Source organism: Suricata suricatta, chromosome 14 (genome assembly GCF_006229205.1).
Source record: "Suricata suricatta isolate VVHF042 chromosome 14, meerkat_22Aug2017_6uvM2_HiC, whole genome shotgun sequence".
NCBI lineage: Eukaryota > Metazoa > Chordata > Mammalia > Carnivora > Herpestidae > Suricata > Suricata suricatta.
In genome coordinates, this window is record NC_043713.1 from 69,920,215 (window position 1) to 69,928,771 (window position 8,557).

Consider the following 8,557-nt stretch of genomic DNA (forward strand, 5'->3'; position numbering starts at 1 on the left):
TTATTATATACCTCCACTTGCATCATTGGAGTGAATCACACTTAATGAGGGTTTATCAATTTATTAATATGGTATTGAGGTCTCTTTGTTAATACTTTACTCACAAGATTTCTATCAATATTTAATGATATGGTTTGTAATTTTCCTTTTTGTGAAGGTTTTGGAAGTATATATAAAAATTTTATAGCAATTTTAAAAGAAGTAAGAAATATTTCATACCTTGTGATGTTATGAAAAAATAAATCAAATAAACTGGAATCATCTCAATTCTGAAGTTTTGTTAGATGTTCCCTGTGAAAACATCTGTATCTTGTGCATTTCTGTGGAGTGCTTCTCTAATAGCATTTTCTATTTTTATATTGAAATTGGTTTATTCATTCAATGTATTCCTAGTACAATTTTGTCACCTCTAAGAACCTATGTATTTAATCTATTCTTAATAAGATCTACCAATTACAAGTTCTTTTTATTGATTTTTCATTTTTCCTTGAGAGATTAACAGATGTGCTGTGGGACAGCTCTGCGGCCCCTACACAGCTGGTCAGTGTGGACCAATCACTCAAAGGAGATCAGATCTGGTGGCTTTGTCCTGTCTCAGCAGGTGCTACCTCTCAGAGCTACCCCAGGCATGTGTTAAACCCAGATGTTCCTCAGCTCCAGCACCAGGGCTCAGGGAGGGGCTGGGCAGGCATTGGATGAGCGTTATTTGCATGGACAGCCTCTCCTGTGACAGGGGGCACAGAAGAAAAGGAGACCTGGGGCAGCCCAGCCCACCGTAGGGACCAGGGGTTGTGTCACCATGGCCTGGACTCTGCTCCTCTTCCTGCTCTCTCACTGCACAGGTAGGGACTGGCCTCATGGATACAGGGTGGTCCTCAAATCAGTCTTCCTATGCTCAGTATCTTGACAGATTTTTTTTTCCATTTCTAGCCCCATCCCTAATGAGTGTCTGTGTTTGCAGGTTCCCTGTCCCAGCCTGTGGTGACCCAGCCTCCCTCCCTCTCTGCATCTCTGGGAACAACAGCCCGACTCACCTGCACCCTGAGCAGTGGCTACAATGTGGGAAGCTATTACATAACCTGGTACCAGCAGAAGCCAGGGAGCCCTCCCCGGTATCTCCTGTGGTTCTACTCAGACTCCAATAAACACCAGGGCTCCGAGGTCCCCAGCCGCTTCTCTGGGTCCAAAGATGCTTCAGCCAATGCAGGGCTTCTGCTCATCTCTGGGCTGCAGCCTGAGGACGAGGCTGACTACTACTGTGCTACAGATCATAGCAGTGGGAGCCAGTATCGTTACTCACAGTGACTCAGATAAGGAGGAAGTGAGACAAAAACCCCTGGGTCAACAGACCTTGTCTCTGAGCCTCTGTTATTGAGAAGCTTCTGTGGAGGCTCCTGTAGAGGAGAGTCGTCTGTGATGCGTTCCGCCCTTGAGTAGGAAGGAGGGACACACAGATGATGCTGGTGCCTGAGACAGCACAGGTGTCCCCAGAGCACACGTAAGTGAGGGGAGAGACTCCCACCTCACATACCTCTGGGTCTGGAGAAAATTAACAAGAACAAACATTTTACAACAAAATTCTCAGTCTCTTCCTCTAGTTATGTCTCCTTTACTACTCACAGAACACTTCACACACTGACGTTCATCAATTCCGTCTGTTTTGCTGTTTCCCCACATCAAGTAATTCTTTGGGAGACACCGTAAATGTCCTACAATTTAACTGAATGTAATACTTATTTGATCTGCCTAAAGATAGTGTCAGATCCAAGGTTTAGGGCTAGTCCCAAGAGGCTATTCCCTATTTTGATGTCAACAACAACTAGTAACTTACCTCTACCCTTTGTCCAATGTGGCTACACATTGAAGGTTCCCATGACTCTTTCCTTGAATTTCATTAATTTGCCAGTTTGGCTCACAGAACTCAGGGAACCACTGACTCCTTTTGTCAGCTCATTAAAGATATGAAAGGGACAGGTGAACAAACAAATGAAGAGACACTTAGTGTCAGGTCTGGCAGGGTCCTGAGCACAAGAGCATCTGCCCCGTGGAGTGGAGGTGCGTCATGTTCTGAGTGTGGATGTGTTCACCAGCCTGGAAGCTCTTCAAACCCTGCACTTTGGCATGTTATTGAGGATTCGGGTAGATGTGATTGGACATTAACTGCACTGTCAACCTCTCTGTCCTCTCGCAAGCAGAGGGGGTGAACATTTGCAGTCTCTTGTCATGGCTTGGTCTTTCGGGGAAGGAGCTTCATCCTGGAGCCATCCAGGAGCCCACAGGGTCACCTCATTAGAACAAAGATGCCTCTAGTGTTCTTGTCACTTCGAAAATGACAAATGTTAGTATTTCTGTGACAGGAATCAGGATGCAAAGTCTCCTAGATAGTTTCTATGGTCACACAGTACTGTTGTCTGAACTAGACAAGGTGAATGAGACAGTCAGATCACAAGCTGTGACTCTTGTGTTACTGATGACACATCCATACTCGATATGTCAATAAGCACCTTTGTCATAAGCACAATTTTCATTCTCACACATCTGACAAAAAGTGAGTCACAACTTCTTTGATTCACCTCACACCACCCCTACACACACCCCTCATCTCCTCTCTTCCCCTGTCTCCCTCAGGTCTTCGGTCTCTCCCTATGGCTCTTCAGGTCTGAACTACAACTGTGTGTTAGGATTTCAGAGAAAAGGAAAATCTTGCAGTACTTTTCTCTCCCAGGGTCCCTCTCTCACAAGGAGAGGTCTTAAAATTGTACTTCCATGAAATCCCTTCTTCTGATTGGTGCTCTCATCTCTGATTGTTGTTTTCATGCCCCACCAGCCTCAATCTCTGTAATATCACAACATTATTGTGTTTCTGTCAAATGAAAATTCATCCAGCCTTTGAGTATTTGCACATAGAAGCTATTGGTGCAATTACTTTTCCTCCTTGAGAATTACTGAGGCTCCACACAAGGTAACTGTGGATACAGTCGTCAACAACAACAGCAATACCAACAATAACAACAACAACAACAATAACAGATTGGCTGCATATTTCAACAAATGATAAATTGTCTTGTTCTTGAGAATATTTGTTTCTAAGGCCATCAGATCCCTACCTCAGACACACACTTTTGCTCCAATCAATGAAGTCTTATGCATTAGCCTTTTTCCAAAATAAAAGAAGGGGCTCTCTCATGATCACACCCAGGAGGCATCCAGGGACCTTGCAGGGTGGGGTGGGGGATGATTAATATGTGAAGGATCACTCAGTCTTGTACTACCTGAGACCTGAATCCAGTAGCTGTGGCATGAGTATATGTTGGAATGAAAATGGACAGAAGACTGCATCCACAAGTTCCAAACTGCTGATTCAGTGGAATTTCTATCAGTTCTAATCTGCACCAGATTCCTCCTCCTTGTGTAAATTCCATCCTCATGCAAAGAAAGTGATGTTCCAGGCACTGGCTTTCTTCAACTCCAAGGTCCAGAGCACAGGGGGTTCTTTAGAGAGCCAGCTCCAGGGTTGGGTTTGTGTGAAGAAACGCACTCACATAGTGGAGAGAGGACATAAGAGGGACAGGGGAACCTTTCTCTTCATATTTGGCCTCTAAAGGAAAGGCTTCCTGAGGGCAAATGGAACATATTCCCTCCCTCTCCCCTCCACCCCCCATGCCTCCTCTCTATGAGTGTATAGTGTCCTGGACTCTGCAATTCCTGAGCTTCTATGTCCCACCATAAGCCGACCTGGGCTCACCCAGGGGTCCTCAGTATCACGCACTATGGAATAACAATCCCCATCTGCTGGAAACTCAGTGACATTAAGTGTCACTGGAGTCCCGTCACCCTGGCAGTGTGTGCCAAGAATACCAACACCCCTGGGACGAGGCTGATGCTGGGATTCCCTTGGGTGCGTCTTCATCGCCCTGACACCTCAGCCTCTGAGCATCTCTGGGCTCCTGTCAGCACCTGAGGCTGATCAGTACATTGATTCTGGGACAGCAGCCTCAGTGCTGCTCCAGTGAAGCTCAATACCCACAAGGACATGAGACACACATGCTAGGTTCTTAGGGCTGGGCTCTCACTCCCCAAACACTGCCTTGATACCTCCAGCCAGGATGTGCCTATGCTGAAATCTCTGTTCCAACTCAAGCAAACAGGGCCAGTCACCTCGGGGACACAGTGCTCTTATCTCTACTTCACCTGGAGTCACATGTGGGATCTTGAAAGAATTTCCTGGTTCAGATTGGCCTTGGATAATGGAAATTCATAGCTCTGGTTATGGGTGGCTGAACGAGCATTATTCTAACCTGCGCATGCTGGGCCCAAAACACAGTGACTATTGCTTTCTGCAATCTGAGAGGGGTCTGACCCCTAGTCAGTCCATCCTGGAAGCTATGTGTGTGTTAATTCCATCTCTGAGATTGGATTAAAGTTCAAAAGAACAAGCTCCTCCTCGTGTTTCCTTGGGTACCATTTGGGGCTTTCTTACTTTTAATGCAGGACCAGACCTAACATACAAACTCATGATAAAAAAATAATAAATCAAATGATTTAGAAACAAATTTATACATTCCTTTCAACCATGAAGGAAAAGTAATGTATTTCCATCATTTGTCATCAATTTTATTAACTATGATTTCAATCCAAATTCTCTCTAAGGTAAGCAGGAATCTGTGAAAATGCACTGGTGATTATTCCTGGATCATCCCATTGACAGTGTCATCTAGTTTAAAATCACTCTTCCTGAGCTGATTTTTTTGTGTGAAATCACCCACATTCATTTTCAGTTAACAGTTGTCCAAGTGGTGACCGACACACAAATCTGCAACATGGTCCCTGTTGGAGCACCTGCAGGAGTCACTCCTTCCCTCCTAGAACTTCCTGCAGGTTTGCCCTGTGTATTCTGAGGTCAATGTCACACACAGGGCTCCTGCGGCCTGTGTCTGTGTGCTGGGAGGACAGATCCTGGGAGGGAATCCCTAATCACAGTGTGTGGGGAACAGTGTGTTGTTTCACAGAGGTAGAGGTAGTGATAGATGACAAAGATGTTCAGTGTGTAATCCCTCTTCTACCCAAAACCTAGAGAAAAGGGCTCCCTGCCTCCTCAGGGCTGAGGGGACTTCTGGGAAAGGTGAACTCTGACACCAGAAATGAATCAGGGAAGAGGAATGAAATCAGACCAGTGCACAGAACTGGCCATGTGTCAATGAGGATCCAGCACTGCTCGGCCCTGACCTCCATCTGTGTAGTTGTACAAGAGTCACCACTTCAGTCCTGCCCCTTCAAGAGTCAAGGGCGTGTGGACAGATTCTCTTTGTGAACACTGAATAACACAAAGTGTGCCCTGAGGTGATGGGAGGCCATACATGGAGACCCCCAGCCTGGCCCTAAGGAAGTGGACATTGAACAGAGAAGTGGGGAGGCAGGAACTCTCTTTCATGGGCTCTGGTCACGCTTTCTCATAATGCTTTGTCCAGGCTTGGACACGAGGGGGCGCACATCACTAGTTTCTGAGGAGTCAGGGATGATCAGAGTTAGGACCTGCCTCCTGACACTGCCTGTGCCCTGTGCTCAGGACTCACAGCTGTGACCCCTCCACCCCCTTACAAAACAGAGCCTTTCCCCTGCTTGCCACCCTGACATGCTCAGACAGACAGACCTGACCCAGGGCAGGGAAGTGTCTGAGAGCTGAGGGTCTCATTTGCATGGGAAGGGCCCTCCCCCTCGCAGAGCATGAAAAGAGGAAGGAACAGATTAGGGGAGATCTTCTCAGCTGTGGGGCCACAGAAGGCAGGATCAGTGATGACCTCCACCATGGCATGGGCACCTCTCTTCCTTTCCCTCCTCATTCACTGCTCAGGTGACTAGGGTTGGGGACAAGGGAAGCGGTCCTGGGAGAACATGTGTGACATGATTCTTCCTCTTGTCTTAGACCCCAGCATCACTCTCTCTTTGTGTCTCTCTCTTCCAGGGTCCTGGGCCCAGTCTGTGCTGACTCAGCCGCCCTCAGTGTCTGGGGCCCTGGGTCAGAAGGTCACCATCTCCTGCACTGGTAGCACCAACATGATTGGTATTGTTGGTGTGAGCTGGTACCAACAGCTCCCAGGAAAGGCCCCTAATCTCCTCATCGATGCTTCTAGCAATCGACCCTCAGGGGTCCCTGATCGATTTTCTGCATCCAAGTCTGGCAACACAGGCTCTCTGACCATCAGTGGGCTCCAGGCTGAGGATGAGGCTGATTATTACTGCCAGTCCTTTGACTTTACTTTAGATACTGACACAGTGTTCCAGGCCTGTGCGGAAGTGAGACAAAAACCTGCTGTCCCCACAGCAATGGGACTTCCCGTCCAGCAACGAATTTTGATCAACTCAGCTGCTGCTTTGTTCGCTATAAGCTGGGGTCTGAGACCCAGTTCAAGGAAATTGTCTACAAAGTCTTTCACATTCTCTGAAATTTCTTCTTGGAATTTGGGAACAAGATACTGTATGAAAATCTGAAACTGAGCACAAATCCGTGGGTGCCAGGAGCAGCCTGTCCTGAGGACAGAGGGTAGAAACAGGGACACAGAATCCAGCTCATTCTGTGTCAGAACACATCGGGAGTGTCCAGTATGTGTCCTGGTAACAGCAGTCTCCCCAGTTTACCCCTAAATCTTCCTCTATATGATGGCCAGACCCTTTGGGGACCCTGATTCATTCTTTGTCTCCACGTGCGGTTACTCTCACTCCAGATCATGACTGTGCTCAGGATTGAAGAGGAGTCTTCTCCTCCACGCCCCTCCTGGGACAGCATCTCCAGGCTCACAAAGAGTCCCAGGCCCATGAGCGCTGAAAGGAACCCCTTTCTCATCTGCTGGGAGGACAAGGCCCCCGAAGCTGCTCAGAGTCAGCCTGTGACTTCTGCTGCTGATACTCCTGTTGCTGCCACCACGGGCCCAGGTGCACACAGCAGTGCCACCTGGGAGTGAGGGCTCCTCCTTCCCTTCTGTCCCCAGTGTTACTCACAGCTGCCCCTTCCTAGACAAAGGGTCTCAAAGGACACAAGAATGCTTATCTTGCCCATCAAGTTGACACACAGGTTGCTTTGCACTGAAGTTCATGGACTGGGGGTGGAAGTCCAGTGTGCTCATCTCCCACCTGACCTCTGACAAATCCAAGGTTTCCATCCTTTGCAATTTATCTATTTCTAGAAATTTCCAGACCTATGCAATTTTCTTAATAATCTTTAATAGGAATTCCTGTTCTTTTAGCTCTTTGGTATGACCTCTCACTGCAGCACCAGTCATGGAGTATTTATTGCTGAATCATATATTTGAGTCTTTTGAAATAAATCCCTGTCCATTCCCATCAATTCTGATATTCAACCAGTAATTTTTCTTGTTCATGTGCATTGTCTAATACTTGCAGAGAGAGGTTGAATAATAATGCTGTTTAGGTCACACTAGCCTGTTCATCTTGTAGAAATTTCCTCCCCACCCTCCACCCTATTATTTAATAAACTGGTTGAGGGACTGAGTTCTTTGTGTGGTATCACATTATAAATGACTCTGTTTCCATTTTATGTAATTTTTATTAGGACTTTGCTTTCAATTATGCAAAGGATGCCTCAAGGCCTAGTGAAGGCAAGTGATTTTCATCCGTTGATTTACTAATATGATCTTAGGGGGCTCATCAATATGTAATCCCACTCTATATTTGCAAATAATGAAATTTGGTCACACTATATGATTATTTAACCCCATAATAGAATCCTACTGTTGATATTTGATTCAGAATATTTGCATCAGGATTTCATAAATTCTGCAATTTTCCTTTTTCTGTATTTCATGTATCAAGTATATGTATGACTGTTATATTTGCCTCTATCAGCTTTTAAAATTCCCTTGTTTTTCCATGACTTGAACATATATGTGTATTAAGCAAACAAATAAAACTACAATCTCTGAAGGCTGTTAGTATATATTTTTGAAGTTAACTTCATCTTACACCTTATGTGGAAAACTTCATAATAAATAGTGTCTATTTTTCTGAATATATTGGTCTGTTTATTTATTGTCTTAATAGAACCGTTTTTATTTCCTTGTGAATGATGTTTTTTATGTATTATTAAAAGAGGTTAACAGTATGTTTTTTGACTTTTGATTTTTGTGCAGATGCTATTTCTGTTGCAAATTTGTGTCTTATTCATTTTCATGCAAAAGGTAGTAAGTGGGTTGGTCTGTCATTGCTGATTTTGAAGTACTTATTAAACACAGGTTATGATTGTTATGATTTGTGTACACCAGAGGGCGCTGTGGGCTGACAAGCCAGCAGAGACTGATGCCCTCGGTCATATGGGAAGAGCCTGAGCCTACTCCAGTGGTACTGGGAGCAGGAACCCCCACCCATGTGTGATTCTCCTGCACTAGGACCCCTCAAACCCCAACTGGCCGCTAGTTTTATCTCAGTCCATCGGAAACCAGGTCATCTCTTCTTTCTCCTTGTGACTAGAATCATCACCATCCCAGAGTGATGCAGGGACCAGCATGAGGAATGACAGCTCCATATTTGCATGAATGACTCCATT

General features: G+C 45.7%; 1 protein-coding gene and 1 gene segment (V, D, J or C); both read left to right on the forward strand.

Annotated features, from left to right (window-relative positions):
- Window positions 1–8,557, forward strand: part of LOC115277666 — an 869,742-nt gene that overhangs the window by 184,043 nt on the left and 677,142 nt on the right.
- The window catches only part of LOC115277665 (immunoglobulin lambda-1 light chain-like), a 653,789-nt gene continuing 650,990 nt past the window's right edge, over window positions 5,759–8,557 (forward strand). Inside the window, exons 1-2 of one of the 2 annotated variants that reach the window (XM_029921983.1) lie at window positions 5,759–5,851; window positions 5,963–6,266. In XM_029921983.1, coding sequence (XP_029777843.1) covers window positions 5,794–5,851; window positions 5,963–6,266 — 362 coding nt within the window. In that variant the 5' untranslated portion in view covers window positions 5,759–5,793. The remainder of the gene's footprint in view (window positions 5,852–5,962; window positions 6,267–8,557) is intronic. The other variant, XM_029921984.1, reaches the window with a different exon arrangement.